The 22834-nt window shown below is 42.0% G+C and overlaps 1 protein-coding gene across 2 annotated transcripts; it reads left to right on the plus strand.

The window, feature by feature from the left end:
• The first annotated feature begins 1581 nt into the window (after nucleotides 1-1581).
• On the plus strand, nucleotides 1582-21853 carry LOC109635214 (collagen alpha-1(II) chain-like). Of its 2 annotated transcripts, XM_020096239.2 has the most exons (54): nucleotides 1582-1896; nucleotides 3639-3845; nucleotides 4865-4881; nucleotides 4972-5004; nucleotides 5693-5725; nucleotides 5853-5906; nucleotides 6361-6453; nucleotides 6963-7040; nucleotides 7527-7571; nucleotides 7712-7765; nucleotides 8041-8094; nucleotides 8473-8526; nucleotides 8639-8692; nucleotides 8826-8879; nucleotides 8985-9029; nucleotides 9195-9248; nucleotides 9364-9408; nucleotides 9537-9590; nucleotides 9935-10033; nucleotides 10162-10206; nucleotides 10304-10402; nucleotides 10494-10547; nucleotides 10636-10743; nucleotides 10861-10914; nucleotides 11022-11120; nucleotides 11264-11317; nucleotides 11611-11709; nucleotides 11876-11929; nucleotides 12042-12095; nucleotides 12201-12254; nucleotides 12411-12464; nucleotides 13376-13420; nucleotides 13625-13723; nucleotides 13998-14105; nucleotides 14231-14284; nucleotides 14418-14471; nucleotides 14578-14631; nucleotides 15447-15500; nucleotides 15614-15721; nucleotides 15887-15940; nucleotides 16346-16399; nucleotides 16523-16684; nucleotides 16873-16980; nucleotides 17159-17266; nucleotides 17419-17472; nucleotides 17570-17677; nucleotides 17788-17841; nucleotides 17965-18072; nucleotides 18165-18218; nucleotides 18811-18918; nucleotides 19037-19325; nucleotides 19710-19897; nucleotides 20004-20246; nucleotides 20339-21853. In XM_020096239.2, exons 1-54 carry the CDS (start codon nucleotides 1803-1805, stop codon nucleotides 20483-20485), a joined length of 4464 nt encoding a protein of 1487 aa, XP_019951798.1. In that variant the 5' UTR covers nucleotides 1582-1802; the 3' UTR covers nucleotides 20486-21853. The 2 variants fall into 2 exon arrangements, with proteins under 2 accessions (XP_019951798.1, XP_019951799.1); XM_020096240.2 differs by lacking the exon at nucleotides 3639-3845 and having other exon boundaries at nucleotides 1583-1896.
• Nucleotides 21854-22834: the final 981 nt, after the last annotated feature.

The raw sequence follows: 22834 nt of genomic DNA on the forward strand, positions 1-22834 counted from the left end.
ACACTGCATCATCAGCTGACCCCTGCAGTCTCATATTTTGACATTTTTTGAATAAATGTATTCATATTAATTTAGTGTAGACCACTCTGTTCTACTGTACTGATGAACCCATGTTAACAGCTATAATTAAAGCCCCTTGCAGCAGAACTGCCACTTCATCTTTATGTGACACTGCAACAATGACTTGACCGGACTCAGCAAACTGCACGGTGTCAGCACAGAATGGGGCTGTTTTCTCCTTCTATTGTAAGAACGCAGGTTATTGATTCAGCTGCGAACGTGGCTGTTAAAATTCTTAAAATGTTTTGTCGCTGGACTCATCAGCATCATCGCTGCTCAGGGAGTAAACTTGAAATTACTTAAAACAGAAGCTCCTGCTGAAACCAGGAGCTACTTTCCCCACAGTCTTACACTGGAGAGGTTTTCTGTCTTAATCATAGTTCCAGTGGACGACAGAGCTCACAGAACCTGCAGGCGAGAGCTAAGGTGGTGGTTTGAAATCTTTCTTTCCTGTATGTGGAATGAGGGGGGGCTGTCTAGAAGGTCGTGACCCTGGAATGACTGCACCTCCTCTCACCACAAAGACCCTCTTTCAAGCTCACTCACCTGGTGCTATCTACTGCAGAGGAAAATGATAAAGATTACACAGTGCGTTCCACCACCATTCACAATAGATCATTCTGGCATATGTGTGCCATTTTGTCAGGAATGTTGCAATGGAGGTAAATTCAGTTGGTGCTAGAGACTTACTGGACAATCAAGATGCATATGGGTAATAAGTAGTAGTAGATAGTAACTAATATAAAGACATGAAAGTAGTATTTAACTGCAGATTGCATTGGTTCCAGAGGGAAACAGAACCATTCTTTTTTAATTGCGTCTCACAACCACTTGTCAATGATCTTCGTCCAAACAGACAAGCCTCTCAGAAAGTTTGACTGTAACGTGAACATGACACGTTAGAGTTGCTCTGCAGATTAATCCATAATCCAAGAAACCAGACTGAAACCAACAAACTTAAATCTCAATATATTTCAGAAAATTGTGATTTACGACAAGATTAAAAAAACTGAAATCTGTCAAATTCAGGAAGAGGTAAACTTTTAGTCTTTTAAATTTGAAAAAAATGATTTAGCTTATGACAATACTCGATTTAGTCTGAAGCAACTTTTTCAGATGATCATTCTCTAGAACAATCCGTTAAATCCTCCATCTATCAGATTTGATCAGAAATGTGTGTTTTCACTTTTATTAAATTACATATAGGTATGAGAATGGTCTAAAAAGAATCAACAAGTAGCTTCAGGATATTCTGATCTACTGACTGACAACATATCATGGAGTCAAGTCAGAGCTTGGCCTTTGCTCTGCTGGATGTAGCTCCCTTTCTAATACGAGAGAGAAGGTGCATTTCTTGACCAGGCCAGGCCAAGCAGGTCAAAGTAGGAAGGAGGGATCGAGTTAAAAAAAAAAATCCCTGGGAGTAGATGCTGCTGGATTGAGGGGAGGGAGATGAGGTTCGGGTTACAGCTTTACAGGGGGTCTGGGGGAAGGACTGGTATTTTGGAATATACGAAGATCCATACAAGGCACAGTGGACATAAAACCGCGGTGCTTGCCCTGACGCGGTGGGTGCAGAGTGCCAGCTGGGGCCCCGCGTTGGATTCCACTTAGATTTTGGAAGGTTTGACTGCATGGTGGCATAAGTCTCTGGGAACAAACACTTTATACACCACTGTCTGAAAGCCTGGTCTCCATCCCTTCAATTCTCACCCAAGCTCGTGCATGTCTAATATTTAGACATGTTCAGCTTTGTGGACTCAAGGACTGTTCTGCTACTTGTAGCATCCCAAGTTGTTTTACTGGCCGTGGTCAGATGTCAGGAAGAGGACGACCGTAAGTTGCAAAGTTTTTCCTTGATTTTTTTACTTTGTATTTAGAAAAAATGTGTATTAATACTCTGATGTTATTATTGACTGTGTGTTTACCTCCTCAATCTTCTCTGTCTGATGTTTCAGAAGAATAGAGGAGGATAAAGCCATTGAAAGCGATGGTTTGTCAAATGTAGAGCAGGAAGAGCACAATTCTGTTAGGCTGGGTTACAGTGTTCAAATTATGTTTTCACTGTGGCCAGTTACAAAACATAAGTGATGTAGAAGTTTGTAATTTCTTCATGTTTAGCAGGTCTTCAATGGTCTAAAACGTGAGTGCATAGTTTCCTAGGTGAGATGAGGCTGTCAAGGTATATCTGTGTGGGATGGAGGACCAGGTGAACAAGTGTCCATTTGTCCTCACCTGAATCCAGCTGCTCAGCTCTCCCTGCTGTGCTTGCTGTTATAACACTGCTATATCTCAGCAGAATATCTACTTAAAGCAAAATTTCAACGTCTTAAATGTTTGGTTTTTATTTTTTGTTTTTTCTTCAGTTATCTTGACAGAAACATGTATTTTGGTCTAAGGGGTGTAAGACAGTTGAGGTTTTTCTAGAGAGTTAATCACGAGTAAGTTAGGGTCAAATAAAAATTGAGTTTATTTTTGTAGACCTATTAAACAAAGCTGATCCACAGGGTGTGAAGTGACAGGGTCAGACAGTGTTTGACCCCAGACTAGCAGGCTCAAAGGGGAGCAGGAAGGGAGAGGGACGGGGTCAACAGATGATAGAGTTGTATTTATAGTGGGATTCACTTTACACTTCAAATCCCCTCTCCAGGTGCATTCATCAGCTTTTAGCATTATTCTATAATAAAAAATAAAAAATACTGCAGACAATTCAGCTGCAAGTGAACATGTATGTGCTAACATGTATGTGCTAAGTACCACTTTCACAAATACATTGAAAAGACAAATAGGAGCAGTTGACCTGAGCTGCACATTAAACAAGTCACCCATTCTTAATTCCCCGATGTGTTTGCACTGGCGCTTGACACAGCTATGGGACCCAGATGGAGAAATTTAGACGGACCACGGACCCCCCCCCCCCCCCTGTTTACTTAAGGCAGCAGCTTGTCAATTGGGCACAGTATCCCTGTAAGAGAGGTTCATTCATTCATGGCAGCGGAGCAGGCCCTGCAGGTTAAATATACTCAGGGAGCAACGTGAAATACCTCAAGCTTCAGACACATCTGTTCACTGTGCTGCTTGTTGACAGGAGCTTTAAAGCTGCTGCAAAATTCTCCTCATGAAAACCTGGAGCATTTTCTTGCCTCCCAAATGAATATATATATATTATATTATGAAGTTAAGTTTTTTTGTTATGAAAGTTTTGCTCCACAGCAAGACAAGAAGTTCCATGTGCTTTTTATTGTGTTATTCTATTTTGTTTGAATGCCACTTTTGAATATTTTGTGTTCAGAGCTTTTTTTTTCACACAGGATAACTTTTATCTTTCTCCATCTTCCTTGTACGTCTCCCTCCTTCTCTCTTTAACCCCCCCTCCTCCATCTTACTCCTCCTACTTCCCTACTCTGCCCTTTGACCCCCTTACATCCTTTAATTCTCACTCTTTTTAATAAAACTGCTATAACAACCCACAAAACTTCATAAACTCCAACAACTCTCCTTGTCTAACTCTTGAATCAACTTCTCTGCTTTCCCATTACTCATCCTCTGCCCCACCCCTCTGCTGGCCACCACCACAGAGGAGGCAGGTGGCTGCATCCAGGACGGCCAGCAGTATAGTGATAAGGATGTGTGGAAGCCAGAGCCGTGTCGTATCTGTGTGTGCGACAGCGCAGCGGTTCTGTGCGATGAGATAATCTGCGAGGAGATCAGAGAGTGTGCCAACCCCATCATCCCGTCTGGAGAGTGCTGTCCCATCTGCCCTGCTGATGCCAGTGCCCCCATTGGTTGTAATTTATTTATTCACATACCCATAAATAAATTACTCTTATAGCTTGCATTTATCTGCCTCCTGGCGGACACTTTTGAACAGGGAGCAGCCACAGGGTCCAAATATTCTGTCTGATCTGGGCTACACACTGAAAACAGTGTCTGGGTTTGATTTCCATAGTGTTGGCTACTCTAGAATTAGATTATTATGATTTCACATTTGTATTAATGAGTTGTTACTCAGCCAGCACCTGCTGCTCCCTGCTCCAAAGTGAACCTCCACATGCTTGGTTTTTATGGAGACCAGATAAACAACATTATCAGGATGATACACCTCCCTGGTTGGATCCTGAAATGTGATGACTGGTTCTCTACCTAAACCAGGCGAGGAGCCTCTGCTTTTTTTAACTCATGACTAAGATGAAGCTTATGTTCACACTCAAACACAACTTATTTTTCAAAAGAAGGATGTCCTCAGGTGATTTAACTTTAATCTATGAGACATTGTGTCATTATTACACCTGTTGACAGTTCACAGCTACTCAATTAAAAATGAGCAATAACATACATCTCATTACAATCCGGTTTTTGGATCTTCTTGACCATCAAACACACAGTTTGAGATCATAATTGAATTCCAGCAAATTTCAATCTTTTATTACAAATTAAAGCAAAATTACTACTTGGAAGAAATATCTTACTGGCACTGGCTGCCGTGATTAATTCAACAAGCTGAGCTTACAACTTGCTTACTATGTACTTTTACTAAGTTTATTAACATTTTGCTGTAAACACAGTCTGTGCTTGCTTCTGCTTTATCTCTCATCATTAATATAATCTGGATGGATGGGTTCTTTCCTTGGTTGGTGAACGTTATTTGATGACTTTAGCATCAGGAGGTCCTTTTTTTTTCAGGTCTCTTTTTATGAAAATCCCAGGTTGAATCTGAAAAAATCAATCGAGGGTCTGAAACGTTGATCACGTTTAATGTTGTTATTCTCTTTTTCCCACTGCATCCGTCCGTCTGCAACATCAGAGATACTCGGTGCTAGGGTGAGGCAACAATACTGATATTCACAAGTAACAATATGAAAGCATTAAGTTGTGTTAAGCCACTGACGTGATTTCTTTTTTAAAAATCAGGGCCAGAAAGGCGAACCCGGAGAGATCGCAGATGTAAGTATGAATTCTCTGCAGTATGTCACAGATTACAGTACTTTTCATAATATTTCCTTTAAAACTACTTTACTCACATACTCATTATTTGCCTGTCTATTAAGTCATATTATTAAACTCCAAATTGATCAGCAAACCTTTTTCTCATTTTGTTTCTATGGGATCCTAAAATGTCCAACAATGGTGCACACATATCACTAATTTTGTTGGGTTACAGTTATTCATTAAACCTGAAAAAATATGTTTCATTTATTGATTCCACTTTCTCTTGAGTTCTCCCAATTAAATAAATGCTTGATCACTCGAGTGGCCATTTCTGGTTGAATAAGAACTTTCTATTAAATGAGGACAAACCTGCATTCCTGGGACATAATGAACCCGATCAAATCGGCTTAGATCCTCTCAGCAACTTTAACGCAGCGGCACATGTCAGGTGAACAAAGCCAGTTTGAGACAGAGGTTAAGAGGAGGTGATGTCTTAGCAAAATCTTGTACTGTCAAATCAGATCCTCATCAGATTGAGTTCATTGTGCCTCCATGTTCACCTCCCACAAGGCTGGAATGTTCTTCTCTCAGTTTAGATGTTCACAAACAGACGCAAACGGATAAAGCATTAAAGATCTGTCTTGTAATAACGAGTTGAGAACAGTCACAGAAAACTAAAGTTTATTTTTCTATCTTTTTGCAGGTTGTAGGACCAAGAGGACCACCTGGGCCCATGGTAAATAATATATTTTATCATACTTATGATGTGGTGTTATATTGGTGTACTGTAATAAGATTCTTGCTCTGAACAAGAGTTTTAACAGTCCTGTGAGTTTACTGAGACACTATCTTTGTTTTTGCAGGGCCCATCTGGTGAGCAAGGACCACGTGGAGAAGCTGGTGCTAAGGGTGATAAGGTAAGAAAAAAAAAAACACCCTCCAACAATCTACTCAGTGAACCACAAGAAATTCCCACACATAAGAGTCTCAATGTGATTTGACAACTGGTGACAATGGACCACCAAATATTAGGTCAGGCAACAGTTGTTCTGATGGTCGTTATTATAATTGAACTGGCAAAGTTGTCTGCAGAATTTGAGATTAGTAGTTAAGTGTGATTACTACAAGTGTGGGAACTTCCAGATTTAATCACGCAACAAATACCAGACATCCTCTGTAAAGGTTTTGCTGTAAATGGCATTGATGAGAAAACAGCAAACCAGTCCAGCCAATAATAATCATAGAAAACAGCTACACATACAGAAAACAGCATGAAGGCAAGAGGATGCATATGAATAACCTGAAAACAGGTTTAGTCCTCTCAGGCGACTTGTGACTTACAGAGAGATGACCTTTGCTTTTTTTCCCTAGGGAAATTCTGGACCTCGAGGAAGAGATGGTGAGCCTGGCATCCCCGGAAACCCCGGAGCAGCTGGGCCACCAGGACCACCAGGGCTTGGAGGGGTCAGTGTCCTGGACATTTTCTGCTCCACAGCATAAACAAGATTTCACTGTTAGAAGTTCTGACAAAGTGTTTAAAGCGTTTGACGAAACAAACGAACAAAAAAATCTCGATGCATCAACAGTTAATTAGTGATATAAAGATCAGTGTCAGAAAAATGTTCAATTTTCAAACCAAATGTATTCACAACTCGCAGTATTTGCATACATGGAAACTGCTTAAAGTGGGTCAAAAGAAGAGTTTCATATGTTGACTTATTTATATAGTATAAAAGCAGACTCATAAAGATGCAATGAGAGACGATCAGTTCAGCACACTGCAGCCCAGAGGATGAAAATGATCTAGTCTAGTTTAGCAGAGAGCAGGTGCAGGCACATTTTCCTTGTGCACGTTCTTTAAATGTGACTGATCCTCTTTTTAAATCACAGATTCAGTTCATGCTTTGACTAAATGATTTTAGGTGATGGCAGAATATATGATGTGACTCTTTGTGTGTTTCGTGTTTCTGCAGAACTTTGCTGCTCAGATGGCTGGAGGCTTTGACGAGAAGTCCGGAGGTGCTCAGATGGGTGTGATGCAAGGACCAATGGTGCGTAGGACCAGCTCACTGTGTGTGTGTGTGTGTGTGTGTGTGTGTGTGTGTGTGTGTGTGTGTGTGTGTGTGTGTGTGTGGACAGCTCATCTGTCACAATAACAGAACATTAACACGGACATTCAGCCGGCTTTGGAGTTGCTAATGAAAATAAGTAGCAAAGATTTAACCATACATCTTCTGTAAGATGAATATAATGCTGCCACCTGGTGGCTGAGTAGTTTCACTCCAGCAGAGATTTTAGGCTGATTTTGCTATTTCATGTTGGCTGTGTCCAAAGAGCTTAAATTTAAAATGGGTATATTTGGATATGAACAACATTAAATTTGAATCTTCTGAGTGCAAAAAGATTTACAATTACACCTTATATGACTCTCAATTTCTTTGACTGTTGAGTTCTCTGTTCAAGCAACACAATTTGTCACACTGTTAAAAAATAGATGCCAGATAAACTTACTTTACTGTCTTGTCTTTCTCCTGCAGGGTCCTATGGGCCCTCGTGGTCCCCCTGGACCTTCTGGAGCTCCTGTAAGTACAAATATTACACTTCTACATCATGGTGTGATTGCTCGTTATAATCAAACTGCTAATGTGGACGTACAAAGAGGAGAAAGATGGGGATGAATGAAAACATTGCTTATACTTTGCTTTGTCATTTGTGCTAACAGGGACCACAGGGTTTCCAAGGCGGCCCTGGTGAGGCTGGAGAGCCTGGTGCAGCAGTAAGTTTTGATAACTGTGCATCCTTACAGACTTAATGCAGACAGTGCTGGTCTCATTTGCTGTTGTGTGTGTTGGGTTAATCCACAGCACCTTCTCCTCCGGATATATACATACTCATTCTAAGTAATACCAAAGGGATTGTTAAATCCATTCTTAATTGCACACAGTTCAGTATATGGGCTCAATGCAATGTTTATGTTTTCCATTTCCTCTCTAATTGTCTTCATATAGACAAATTAGATGTATCTAATTAATTAACTTTGTTTTACAACAGGGGCCAATGGGACCCCGTGGACCAGCTGGACCTTCTGGAAAATCAGGAAGTGATGTAAGTGTCAATGATTCATCTACAACATGGAAACCTTCACTGAATAAAGCAAAACACATTTTAATGAGCAGAGTAAAATTGCTGCATAGTTTTCCCTTGTGCTCCTATTTTTCCAAAAATGAATCTACTTCAGTTAATTTCCTTACTATTATTTCACAATGATTTACATCAATCTTCCCTCATATGCGTTACACTATGAACTATACGTGCCACTAGGGGGCACTATCTATCTTCCAACAACACTGATGAAAAAAAGAGACTGCAGGAGACACAGGCTGCATGTATACAACAGCCTCTCACCTGAGTAAAGTGCCTTTCAGTTACATCCTCTCATGCAGCTTCTGTGAATAATCCTTCTACTTGCTGTTTATTTTTTAGGGTGAGGCTGGCAAACCTGGCAAAGCTGGTGAGCGTGGACCTGCAGGGCCTCAGGTGAGCGAGTAACAATCAATCATTATTTGATCAGTTCGTGCTGAATCTGGTTTTATGCGTCAAAGTGAAGAGAAGATTAATCGACCATTTCTTTTTTGTTTTTTTATTTCAGGGTGCTCGTGGATTCCCTGGAACTCCTGGACTTCCTGGAATTAAAGGACACAGAGTGAGTGTTTCAACTTGTGATGCTCACCAGATGAGGCAGGATGAGTAACTGCTCAATCCACTTGTTCATTACATCTGAGGGGACTAACTGATGCTCTGCAAGTCCTGATGAGCCCCTTCATGTTTCTCTGTAGGGTCACCCTGGTCTGGATGGAGCTAAGGGAGAGACTGGTGCTGCAGGAGCCAAGGTAAGATCGACACATTATCTTTAGTGATATTCATTTTAAATACTTATATATTTTTTATTACTTTTGTTTCCCCCGTTCTTCTAATCTGATCAATGTTTCCATCAGGGTGAGGGTGGTTCCTCTGGTGAAAATGGTGCCCCTGGACCAATGGTGAGTTTTCTGCTCTGCCACATTATCCTCGACTTTATAACGTAAAACTGTGGCAGCCATATTGCTGTGCTCACATTCAGTCCCTGTGTGATAGATAGAATAATTGGTGATGTATTTAAATGACAATGATTCAAATGAATTGATCAATCATATTCTCTGTCATAGGGTCCACGTGGTCTGCCTGGTGAGAGGGGACGTCCTGGAGCAGCTGGAGCTGCAGTGAGTAACCGTCTCATATCCGCTTTTTCTACTGTGTAGTTTGGTACAGTCATTACAATTTCATGGTCTTTATCATGATGCACAGAACTGACTATCCTGTCCTCTCACTCTCCAGGGTGCCCGTGGAAATGATGGCTTGCCCGGTCCTGCTGGTCCACCTGTAAGTATCATAGTTCACTCTCTGCATCCATTACATCTGCTCTATGCTTCTTTCATCAAGCCATCACTATTGATGTGACAGATGATTAGACATGAACCCTCACCTGAAGATTGTCTCTGTGTTTACAGGGACCTGTTGGTCCAGCTGGAGCTCCCGGTTTCCCAGGATCCCCAGGAGCCAAGGTTTGTACATCATCATTATCATGAACCACTAATTCAACACAGGAAAGCTTATGGACTCAAACAAATCAAGCATAAGAGCCTGGTTTTAGTTTGACAGCATCTTCAGTACATATGTAGATCTTCACTTCTTCCTCTTGCAGTTTCTATAATATTCTTGTCAAGTGAAAAATAATTGCAAATCAGAGTTCTCTATCATGCACATTGGCACAGGTGAACGACAATGAGTACGAACACAGTATTATCTTCCTCTACATGCAGCTACAGATGTGATATTTACAGTCTACTGAAATACAGAACAAATTATTTTCCCACCTGTTCATGATGAATTCACTGTGACCTGTCAGGGAGAAGCTGGTCCTACTGGTGCCCGTGGATCTGAGGGCGCACAGGGACCCCGCGGAGAGGGAGGTACCCCTGGATCTCCCGGACCTGCCGGAGCATCGGTTAGTTTGTCATCCCGATTGTTCAGATTTAGTTTTGATTCACCCATCCAACATTTATCATAATTGTCATTCTAACGCTGTTTTTGTTACGTTTCAACAATTTACTGTTTTGTTCTTTGTCTGTGTAGGGTAACCCTGGTACTGATGGTATTCCTGGAGCTAAGGGATCTGCTGTAAGTGCTTTGGAATCCTCTATTTCCTCATCTTGCTTTATAATTTATAGTATTAATATTTCATACATTTAACATTTTACTTGGTTCTATCATGAAGGGTGCTTCCGGTATTGCTGGTGCTCCTGGATTCCCAGGCCCTCGTGGCCCACCTGGACCACAGGGAGCTACAGGACCTCTGGGGCCAAAGGGACAGTCTGTAAGTCACTTATGAATAAGATAAAACTGAGTGAAACCCTAATACTTGTTTGTGTTACAGTTATTTATAGTTGTTGTTTTCTACTTCTTAGGGAGACCCTGGTCTTCCCGGATTCAAAGGTGAAGCTGGACCCAAGGGAGAGCTTGTGAGTTGCTCAGTGATTTCTGACTATATTGAAAATCTATCAGAATTGGTCCACAGAAAAGATTTACTGAGATATGTTAATTTTTTAGGGCCCCGGTGGTCCTCAAGGTCCCCCTGGCCCTACTGGTGAAGAAGGAAAGAGAGGCGCCAGAGGAGAGCCTGGAGCTGCTGGACCACTCGGACCTCCAGGAGAGAGAGTAAGTGTGCATGAGAGACCAGGATGTTGTTAAATAGAAGGACATCATGAATTAGCTGATGTTAATAGTTTTGCCTCCTCTCATCAAAAATCTGTTTCTGTGTGTGATTCTTTTCAGGGAGCTCCCGGTAACCGTGGTTTCCCTGGTCAGGATGGTCTTGCTGGTGCTAAGGTAGGTCCTGAGTGAAATGACATCCAAACTGATTTGAGCTGACTGACTCTGCTAACACAGGCTAACTCTGTAAACCTGCTGACTTACTTCTGTCTGGTCTTCCTCAGGGTGCCCCCGGTGACCGTGGTGTTTCTGGGGCTGCTGGGCCTAAAGGTGCTACTGGAGACCCTGGACGCACAGGAGAGTCCGGCCTTCCCGGAGCCAGAGTGAGTCTTGCATCTTCAGCCCTTAAAAGAATGTACAGTTGTACTCACTTTAGTCCTGAACCAGATGGATATTTTGTCTGACTGGTTTGATTTTTCATGTGTGATACTGACAGACCGTCAAAATCTGCTTCTTTCATCAATAGGGTCTCACTGGTCGTCCTGGAGATGCTGGTCCTCAGGGCAAAGTTGGAGCCTCAGTGAGTAACAGTATTTTAGATCTGAAATACATGAACAATTATTTACATAGGATCTAAAACTTGTCCATCACTTGAACTCACTTAAGACAACGTTTCAGTCCTCAGACCAATATGACATTTGCTGGTTTGATACAAAATGCTTTTGCAAACTAACACAGTTAATCTAATGAAATAAGCTAAATTGTGTCTGAGAATGTGGTTTATAAATAGACCTCTATGACTCTGGTTGAATAATCCCACTGGCTCCAGGATGTTCCTTTTGATTTGTGATTTTTACCTCGTGCCTTTGACAGGGAGCCCCTGGTGAGGACGGTCGCCCCGGCCCACCTGGTCCTCAGGGAGCCCGTGGACAGCCCGGAGTGATGGGATTCCCTGGACCAAAGGGAGCCAATGTACGTGTGTCAGGATCTTTTATTTAACTTTTTATGACTGCACACAGCATGTGAAACCTGATAACAAAATGAAAGCTGATAACAAAATATATCTGCTTATAGCCAACTGTACTTTCATGAACCTTTGTGCACTTCAAGGTTATTTCATGTGACTTCTCCTCAACAGGGTGAAGCTGGAAAGCCAGGAGAGAAGGGTCTCTTAGGTCGTCCTGGTCTTAGAGTGAGTACATTTTCTCCATAAGTAGTTTATCTTCCTCCAAACCTTACAAATGGAGCCATGACTTTCTGTCTTCAGATCACTTCTCACAGCTTAAGTTCTTCTCTCTGAACAGGGTTTGTCTGGAAAAGATGGTGAGACTGGTTCTTCTGGACCTCCTGGCCCTGCTGTGAGTACTTAAGTCATATTTGATGCTGTTAGACATGTCAGCTTACAGTTTATAGGGTTTTCACTTGTCTCTGCTGCTGGCTGATCACCTGTGTCTGTCACACAGGGCCCTGCTGGAGAGAGAGGAGAGCAAGGACAGCCTGGACCTTCTGGCTTCCAGGTGAGTTTATCCTGCCATCAAATCCTTCATAGACCTGCGTGGAAAAACAAAAATACACAAAGGTCTTTTATTCAAGAAAAAAAGCAGACATTAGGCTATAAGCTAATCTATAGTTAAAGATGTCATGAAACTGATTCCTCTGCTGTTGTTGTACAGGGTCTGCCTGGACCATCTGGTGCCCCAGGAGAGGCTGGAAAACCTGGAGACCAGGTGAGTTTATTCTGACCAGAGAAATTGTTGCATGTGTAAGTTCATCTTTATGGAGAAATCCATTCATTACAATGGAAACAAACTGCAAGCAGCTGGTTTAGTACCAGCTACAAGCTGAAAGGAATTTCTGAGAATTCTAACCTTGCTGGTAAAATACTAATATATTGTGCAAATGTCTGAGATTTGAAGGTTAGAAATATAGTGTAGGAAATAAAAAGCAAGTAAAACCAGCCAACTGGTTTACTTCATATTAGGTTTATATGTATAAAGGTAAATGTAGCTTGTTCAGTTCAGCACCAGTTTCGTAGAACTTACTGCAGATTTTCTTTGTAGCAGACAGATAATTTTATTTAGTTATATAGTTCAATGTTATAGCTTTGCTAACATGATGGTCCAATCCTCAGTCTATATAGTCATTTTTTATTAATTACCAATCTATTTTATATTTTATCTTAATCGTGGTTTAGATTGTTTGCTTACATTGTTTTCTTATAATTGTATTTTTTAACTGGCCACTGTAACAATAAATTTTCCCTTCAGATTCAGATAAAACATGTAATGTGATAAAAAGACTTAATTTAAGCTTTGAGCAGTTGAGATTTTTTCCTTTTTCCTTTCTGACCAGCTTTTACAGAACCTGGAAATCAACAATAGACGAAAGTGCAGTTTCATCTGTATAAATAATAATGACCTCAGCGTATTACAGTAGAATATTGTAAAAGCCTCATTACTGCAGAGCTTTCAAACTCAATGTTCACAATAAAAAAAATTTTTTTTTAAATCCTCTGACTCCCAGTGAAAGTTCAACAGAAGTTTGAGACATCTGTTTGTATGTGTCTTCATACACAGTCACTGGTTTTTGTATTTAAACTGTAAACTGGACTGAAAGTGTGTCTGTTTTCTCTCTGCAGGGTGTTTCTGGAGAGGGCGGAGCTCCTGGTGCTGTTGGACCCAGAGTGAGTTTGCCTGTTCAGGATTCTCATCAGTTATACAGTGCAGTAATTGATCATGATCATTGCATTATGAACATTATGCTTATTTATATCGTGGGTTTCAGACATTGAAACCTTACTGTTATCATCCTGATCATATAACTGAGCAGTTTCTGTGACCACCTCCTCTTCCTCCTCCTGATCCAGTGTCTTCTTGTTTCCTGACAGGGCGAACGTGGTTTCCCTGGTGAAAGGGGTGGTGCTGGAGCTCAAGGTCTTCAGGGACCTCGTGGAATTCCTGGAACACCAGGATCTGATGGACCCAAGGTCAGTGGATCACTCTGCAACAGATTCAAGATTCAAACGATACATGAGCACCCTCTGAACCAGGCTGCGTTACAGTTGCTCTACCACTGGTAGAAAATTTAAGTTACACCTTGACAGGATGATACAGAAGACATAGTTTAAATGAAGTGTCATAAGGACCTGTTTCAGGCTCTTTCCAAAATGTATGCAATAATAAATGGATGATGAGGGACCTTTGAGTTAATTTATAGGAAAACCAGAATTTGACTGACCTCACAATTCCTCATAAACTCAGGGAGCCATTGGACCAGCTGGTGCTGCTGGACCTCAGGGACCCCCCGGCCTGCAGGGTATGCCTGGAGAGAGGGGAGCTGGTGGCATCTCAGGAGCTAAGGGAGACAGAGTGAGTAACAGAAGTTGTGACTTTTCAGTGAATTGGTGAATTCAAACAGAGCAAATTTCATGACCAGTGCTCTTGTAGTTTCATGAATGAATGTTTAACACACAGCCTTTCTTTTTGTCTAACAGGGTGACAACGGACAGAAGGGACCCGAGGGGGCTCCTGGAAAGGATGGTGCTAGAGTGAGTTCACAATAAATCCTTGCTCTGTCATTTTTCTTATTATTTCTGGCTGCCATCAAACAAAGAGCGATATTTGATCTCACATGGAATTCAATTTAACTTGTTTCTACATCTATGCTTTCTTCTTCCTCAGGGTTTGACTGGTCCCATTGGTCCACCTGGCCCATCTGGACCAAACGGTGCCAAGGTAAGAAGAATAGTGTCAATCTTTTAATTGTTAGAAGGATTATTGACTTTTAATTAAGTTTTGGGTCAATTTGTTTGGTCTGACTGACTGTTTCTCTCTAATCCAGGGTGAGACTGGACCTGGTGGACCTTCTGGTGCTGCTGGTGCTCGTGGTGCTCCTGTAAGTATCTGTTTATGAGAGGACTCACAATAAAAGAGCTCTGTCTTAGTATTCCTCTGGCAGAGGAATATAAAATTGATGCTTTTAAAGAAGCACTAACTCAATTGTGAACTCAAGTGCAATTCAGTCCAAATTGAGAAGAAACACTGATATAAGGAGCATTAAATGTTTAATCATATTTAATAATGTCTCATATAAAGTACTAGTCTGTACTCTGAAGTATGATGATGCTGCTCACATATTACTACTATTACAATAACAGAAATAGCCTCAGCCAAGACACTAAATTTACATTCATGACACAACAGACCTCATGGTTTACATTATTATGACCGGATAAGGATATTTGCTACTCGTTTTATAACAAGAGTAAGATGGATGTGAATATGAGGGCCAGGACAGAATAAATTAATAGATTTGCACAATGTCTGCACCAATGTGAATTTATTTTCAACCATGTCAGTTTGTCAGAAAGGTTATGCAAAACCTTTTGAGAGTTTTCACCAAATGGGTCTATGCATCTAGGACGTCTTTACATTTAAGTGCAGATCTGGTTAAAAGGACAGATTCAAGATTTTGAGCTGCTTTTCAAAAACACCTGTAAGATAAGGAGGTAATCAATGTTTTCATCTATTTTTCTGGATCTTGATCAGACATATGTGGGATTGTTCTTTTATATTTTCTTAACAACTCACTGTATATTGTATTATTTCAGACAAGAATATTGTCAAATGAGTAAAGAGAAAAAATCTGCATTCAAACAGCATAATTATTTAATTTCCCTCACCGACAGTATGTCTTCTTTACTCCTGCAGGGTGACCGTGGTGAGGGTGGTCCTCCTGGACCTGCTGGTTTTGCTGGACCTCCTGTAAGTAAAGACAACACAACCTTTAGTTCAAATTAAATAACAGGAAAATGTATTTTTTTTATTTCCATTCACTGACAATCAGACAAAATGACTGTTCTGTTTAAAATATCCAGGGTGCAGATGGTCAGCCTGGAGCCAAGGGAGAGCTTGGTGAGACTGGACAGAAGGGAGAGGCTGGTTCTTCTGGACCTCAGGGACCATCTGGAGCTCCTGGACCTGTGGTGGGTGTTTGATCAAAAATAAAAAATAGAATACACAGTATCTTAGGCTACATCTCTGGGTCAACTAAGTGACAATATAACAGTATTTAGACTGTCACATTTATGAGACATGAATGAATATCAATTATTACTAATTAGTGATTAATTGTCTTTTCTCTTTTTCAGGGACCTACTGGTGTATCTGGACCTAAAGGAGCTCGTGGTGCTCAGGGAGCTCCTGTAAGTAAATCATTATTAAATATTCACATGATCAATCCATCCCACAGTTTATCAGCAGTCTATAGATACACATTATACACACTGCATCACACAGACTATACTGTAGACTTCTGAATATGGATAAATTGATTAATTTCACTGGAGGTCAATCCCTTCAATAACTTTAAACACTTTAAATATATTAAACCCTGCGTCTCCACCACATCTGTTAATGTGTGTTGGCCTCCTATTGAACAATGCTGAAAACAATGACCCTAAGTAGAAACAAATTGCTGACCCCTGCTGCCCAACGGCTTTTTGGATTTAAATTTGCATATTGAAATATAAAGAATTCTCCCTGCTAAACTTGTAACACCCTAAACAGGTCAATTATTGTGGACATTGTTTTTTTTTTTCTTCTGACAGGGTGCCACTGGATTCCCTGGTGCTGCCGGCAGAGTTGGATCTCCTGGCCCTAATGTGAGCATTTAATCAATAATATATTCCAAGATGACACATGTTCACTGCTGAGTCAGTGTAAAATAATTTGTGTTTGTGCTTTTCTACTTTTACTAACTGAAATTCTCTGCCTACCCATCACAGGGTAACCCTGGCTCTTCTGGTCCCGCTGGTGCTGCTGGCAAAGACGGACCAAAGGGTGCTCGTGGTGACAGCGGCCCCCCAGGAAGACAGGGAGACCCTGGGCTGCGTGGACTTGCTGGCACACAAGGAGAGAAGGGAGAGCCCGGAGAGGATGGACCCCCTGTGAGTTTGAACATGTGACTCAACATCAACTCTTAGTCAATGACTATATCAGCTTAAAATCAACAAACAATCTAAGAGAAAACTGCCCTTTACTGACATGAGAAGAGGATCTGTGCTCTCTGACTCCAGTCATATGAAGGTGATTAGAACGTTTCATGAGTCAGGCTTTTTCTCTCCTGTCTCTGTAGGGTGCTGACGGACCTTCAGGTCCTCAGGGTCTGGGTGGATCCCGTGGTATTGTTGGTTTGCCTGGTCAGCGGGGAGAGAGAGGCTTCGCTGGTCTTCCTGGACCTTCTGTAAGTGCCTCCATCCATGAATGATTTTAATGAACATTTCAGACTCATTCTTGTTAGTTATCTTTGAGGTTTCAGTCTTACTTTCATGTCGACAGACATGACACAAATATGGATCCAATGAAATTCTATCATTATGATTATTATTGACATAGAATACATATTCGTCCTTTGTGTTTAGGGAGAGCCTGGAAAACAGGGAGCTCCTGGTTCCGCTGGCGACCGTGGACCTCCTGGACCTGTGGGACCCCCTGGACTTACAGGACCTTCTGGAGAGACTGGTAGAGAGGTCAGAACCAAACACTAGTAACAATATGTACAAAACCATAATGTCTGGGTTTCAGATATGTATCCAGCTTTTTGACTTAAGAAACAATGCCCCCCACTTTTTGATCAATCAAATCAAATGCCATGTTATTAAATCGTGCTTCTATATCTCAGGGTACCCCTGGATCAGATGGACCTCCTGGTAGAGATGGAGCTGTTGGAGTCAAGGTAAGAGATTTCAGTCTCACATAAAATTCAAAATCTACGACAGATAACACATTTGAGAAGACTTTGCTGAAAATCTTCACCTTGTGTCCTCCTGCAGGGAGAGCGAGGTAACACTGGTCCTGGTGGCGCCCCCGGTGCTCCAGGATCCCCTGGTGCCCCTGGACCTGTCGGACCTCTCGGCAAGCAGGGAGACAGAGGAGAGTCTGTAAGTAACACAGGACACCATAAGGAATCATAGGGGAGAGTGTTGTGCATTGTTTCATATTTCCAGGGTTGATACCAGGAAGCCAACACACTCTTGTCTCTTTTCTTTAGGGCGCTCAAGGACCTGCTGGAGCCTCTGGACCCGCTGGCGCTAGAGGAATGGCCGTAAGTGTCATCATCCCAAACTGCAACCTTAACAAGTTTTTTAGATTTTAATTTGATTTAGGTAATTAAAGGTGATGCTTATACGCAGTCATGAATTTTAATACATGAAAACTTTTACTTCAGGGACCCCAAGGACCTCGTGGAGACAAGGGAGAGGCTGGTGAGACTGGAGAGAGAGGACAGAAAGGTCACCGTGGCTTCACTGGTCTGCAGGGTCTCCCTGGACCTCCTGTAAGTAATCCAAATCTGAAAGTTCATCCCTGCAGCACCATTTTCTTCTGTCTTTCCTGTCATCTAATTTGTCTTCATCCTTTGCTAAACAGGGTCCCGCTGGAGATTCTGGATCTGCTGGACCTGCAGGCCCAAGCGGCGCTAAGGTGAGAAAACTGACCCAAACCAAAGAGTCAAAAGAGAAGAAAAACTTTTATTAGGTTTCCATCCTGCAGCTTTAATGCCAAAAGATATGTGATGGTAATGAAGGGCACAGGTTAGTCTTTTTGTAATTCTCCAATCACCTGAAGAAGATGGGGACAGGAAAGGCCATGTGCTGTAATTACCCACTGCTGTGATAAGATGGGCAGCTGAGGCATTTTGTAATTACTCTCTGCAGGAAAAAGACACAGACAGACCACGTTTTTTTGCAAAATCACTCCTGCTGAGATCGGAAATGGATTTCAATATCTATTCTAGATTAGTTAAGCACTGTGCAGGATAAGAAAAATGAAGGGAAATGTCACCATACAAATACTCTATATGCATAATAAAGGCGAAGGGTCTGAGGGTGAATGGGCTAATGGAGGGAAACTGCTGCTGCATTTGAATTGATGTCATTCAAATGTAGCAGACTGTATGGTGGATCTGAAAAAAATGTAGTTTTACACTTAGAAAAGCAAGCTCAGGTTCAGCAAATAAAATAATGCTTTTATCCACTAGTTCTTAAATTAATATAAAACTCACCTGTGTCTGTAGGGACCACCTGGACCAGGTGGGCCTGCTGGCAAAGACGGATCTAACGGACTGCTCGGCCCTATTGGACCGCCTGGACCTCGTGGACGCTCTGGAGAAAGTGGTCCTGCTGTAAGTAGCATGACATAAGAAAAATTACGCAAAAAATAAGCCTGTATTCTGTACTACTGCAGTGCTGTCTTATTGTACACACACTCCTGATCCATTTGTTTCTTATCCACTCCTTCAGGGACCTCCTGGTAACGCTGGGCCCCCCGGTCCTCCTGGTCCTCCTGGTCCTGGCATCGACATGTCTGCCTTTGCCGGTCTGGGTCAGACAGAGAAGTCCCCTGATCCTCTCAGGTACATGAGGGCCGATGAGGCCTCTAGCTCCCTGAGGCAGCACGATGTTGAGGTCGATTCCACACTCAAGTCCCTCAACAACCAGATTGAGAACCTGCGCAGCCCTGACGGCTCCCAGAAGAACCCTGCTCGCTCCTGCAGGGACCTGAAACTGTGTCACCCTGAGTGGAAGAGCGGTAAGTCGGGCAGAAGAGTCAGCTAGGATTAAAATAGAAAAGAGAGACTGCTGATGTGTTGGCTTTTAGATTTAAAATGTTTCTCACTGGTGAATACACAGCTCCTAGCTCTCTTTTAGATATCTATTTCTATATCACATTGAAATCCCTCTTATGGTTTGAAGATGAGCTACTGTACTCATTTGAAGTACAGCCATGTTAATGAGAAATTAATGTTAACAACAAACTTCGCAATCAGCAAGAAATCAAGTAAATAGACTTTGGTGTCTGGGTCCAAATCCTGTGATCCCCACCATATATTCCTGTAAAATAAATACCTAACTTGATGTTAAATTTAGTTTCTCAGCTTCACTCCACATTAACGCACTTCTCTCATCTCTCCAGGTGATTACTGGGTTGATCCCAACATTGGCAGCACCGCTGACGCCATCAAGGCCTACTGCAACATGGAGACTGGAGAGACCTGCGTCTACCCAAGCATTGCCAAGGTGCCAAAGAAGAACTGGTGGACCAGCAAGAGCAAGGACCGCAAACACATCTGGTTCGGAGAGACCATGAATGGAGGATTCCACGTGAGTGCACTTTTCCACTGCAGATTATTTCTTTCCGTAAACTGATCCGGAGGAATAAATGAGCCTCAACATGAAAGCTGCTAATTCTCGTTGTCTGGTTCTACAGTTTGACTACGCTCAGGACGGCCCAGCTGCCATGGCTGCCAGCGTCCAGCTGACATTCCTGAGGCTTCTGTCCACTGAAGTTTCCCAGAATCTCACTTACCACTGCAAGAACAGCATTGCCTACATGGACCAGACCACAGGCAACCTGAAGAAGGCTTTGCTGCTGCAGGGCTCCAACGATGTGGAGATCCGTGCAGAAGGCAACAGTCGCTTCACGTACAGTGTGTTGGAGGATGGCTGCAAGGTGAGAGCAGAGGCAGAAAAAAGATTAGCTGTTATATTTCTAATTGTAGCCTGAGTCTGTCATTAACACATTTCTCTTCTGTCGACCTACAGAAACACACAGGCCGGTGGGGCAAGACTGTCTTTGAGTACAAAACACAGAAGACCTCCCGTCTGCCAATCGTGGACATTGCTCCTATGGACATCGGAGGAGCTGATCAGGAGTTTGGAGTGGATGTAGGCGCAGTCTGCTTCTTGTAAAGTGGAGTATCACAATGGCCCCCCCTTAATAACAGGAAATAAAATGACACTCAACCATGAAACATTACACACACTTCCACAATAAAGAAGACTGGAAATTGTTAAAAAAAAAAAAAAGAAAATTGATACTTTTTGTCTCACAACAAAGTGCTCTCCAAGTTGTACTCCCTGGATGTTAGCACTGAAGGGCACCGGCAATATCTGTACACCACACCAGCATTCTGTCAACCCGCTTCCTGAGATCCAGTCATGTTTCCCATGGCCCACAGTTGACGGGAATGAGTCAGAACCAGGAGGAAGAGGGACCAAGCGGACAAGTTATGGAGAACAGGAACATGACTTGATGTCACTTATTTATTGTCTAACCTACATGGGCAGAGTTGAGGTAGGACTGGACGGGTTTACTTTGTAAGTACGACACGCCCCCTTTCCACTACAGAACAGCCGCACAACCTCTGTCCCAGTCCTACTCCACCTCCCACCCTGTTTCCCTCCTGACACACAAATACGGCATTTTGAATCAGTGTAGACCAAAAACAATATATATATTCTCAGTAAGTAAAATCAAATCCAGGCGCTCCAGGCCTGTCCACCATGAGCAGGAGCCAGAAGCCTTTACTGTGTATTATAAATCCTTGGTTCTATTGTTGTAAAGGTCTGTGTTTATAAACAACCAGATGGTTTTATATATATTTCCACATTATGTGTGTACATGTGTCTATATGCACACCAACACTTTTTGGGAAAGTGAGGTTACATTTGGGATGTATGTTTCCATGTCCTGTTCCCCTTGACTGCCCATCAGAAGAAGCCCAGTTCTCATCCCTACAAATTTGAGGGAAATCAATTTTGTCTTTATATCGTAGTCGTCCAGATTGTTTAACGCTACCTCACGCTGAAAAACAAAGTGAAAATGTTACGTTTAAATCTGAGCTGACCAAATCATTATAGCTTTCAGGTGGATCTGGGGCTGAACGGCCATCTTTGCTTTGGGTTGCTCTCTCTTCAGAAGGTGCTATGAGTTCTGTAATCCTCCCCAACTCCCACAAATCCCTAATTCCCACTAGCCTCACACCACACATTCACACTCCACCCTGGAGGAGGGGTGCAGTCGGGTTACGACAGGGGAGACAGGGGCTACTTGGAGGCCTCCTCTTGAGTCCACATCCCCAAAGCTGAACATGGGACTCTGAGGACGGTCGCTAGGGAAAAAAAATAACATAACCAGGGTGGGTTGTCTCTCTGTGTGTGTGAGGGTGTGTACATTTTTTTAATTAATTTTATTATGACCATGATCATTTTTGTTTTTATTTTGTTACACTTCTAATTGCTGTAAATTGGAAAATAAAAGGAAAACCGAATTAAGAATGAAGTTGATTTTTTGGGGGGAGATTTGAATAAAACCAGAAATGGCGTGGGGATGTTTTTCTTCTCTCAACAGAACCATCACGAGTGCTGAAAGTTTTTTTTTTGTTAAACTTTTATTTCTTGAGGTCAATTACTCTTGACTGTGAGTGCGTAATGTGTGAGCGTGTGTGTGAAAGTTTAAGACTGTGATGCACATGTGTATTTTCATATTTGAGAATCTCATAACAAAAAGGAAGAAAAAGTACTGTATTGGTTCTGCAGTTTTAGTTTGGGGCACCATTGGCTCCTCTTTGTCTGAACTAATAGGCATAAATAAAAAACATTTTGTTGACTGGAATCATGTATTTTGTAGAGTAATGATGCATCTGAACAGCTGCGTCACTATACTTGTGCTCTGTGGGCTGCTTCCTCTCCAGTCTGTCCTGAGTCAGAGACATTATTTAAAACAGAAAAGACCCTGTAAGGATCCAAACATAACATTACATTTACAAAAAGTCTACATTACATTTCCTACATATCAGAATAAAAACTATACTGTCACTCTGTCTCGATAATTGATTATTAGAAATAGAAAAAGAAACAACCACACATCAAAGTGTGTCACAGTTGACAGTGGGATCAGTACAAAATAACCCATCAACATACTGAAGAAATGTTAGCAACAATTTTAAATGTGTACAAGGACAATTCCTGCAAGTTCAGTTTTCCAAACCTGCACCTGCCAAGCTCCACATCGGATCTGACCTGACATGTCTGAGGACCAGGGGGCTGATCTATTGCTGGATTACTGAATGGGTCTCCCACGTTCTCAGGCCTCAGGGGTTCATGGAGAGAACTGAAACAAACACACTATAAAGATACACAAAATGACTTTGATGAGACACAAATTGAGCACAAATAAGCCAAAATTACTGTAAAATAACTACAACACCCAAAACAACCACAAGTTGTGTAGGACAGGTGGGGGGGTCTTCACATGTC

Source organism: Paralichthys olivaceus, chromosome 6 (genome assembly GCF_024713975.1).
Source record: "Paralichthys olivaceus isolate ysfri-2021 chromosome 6, ASM2471397v2, whole genome shotgun sequence".
Classification (NCBI taxonomy): domain Eukaryota; kingdom Metazoa; phylum Chordata; class Actinopteri; order Pleuronectiformes; family Paralichthyidae; genus Paralichthys; species Paralichthys olivaceus.

What these genes read in the sequence shown, in the direction of transcription:
- LOC109635214 (XM_020096239.2), top strand. Translation starts at nt 1,803, where the DNA reads ATGTTCAGCTTTGTGGACTCAAGGACTGTTCTGCTACTTGTAGCATCC. An exon ending in CAGGATCCCCAGGAGCCAAG is followed by an intron (nt 9,591 to 9,934) that starts GTTTGTACATCA and finishes GTGACCTGTCAG; the next exon opens with GGAGAAGCTGGTCCTACTGG. An exon ending in CTGGACCAAAGGGAGCCAAT is followed by an intron (nt 11,710 to 11,875) that starts GTACGTGTGTCA and finishes TCTCCTCAACAG; the next exon opens with GGTGAAGCTGGAAAGCCAGG.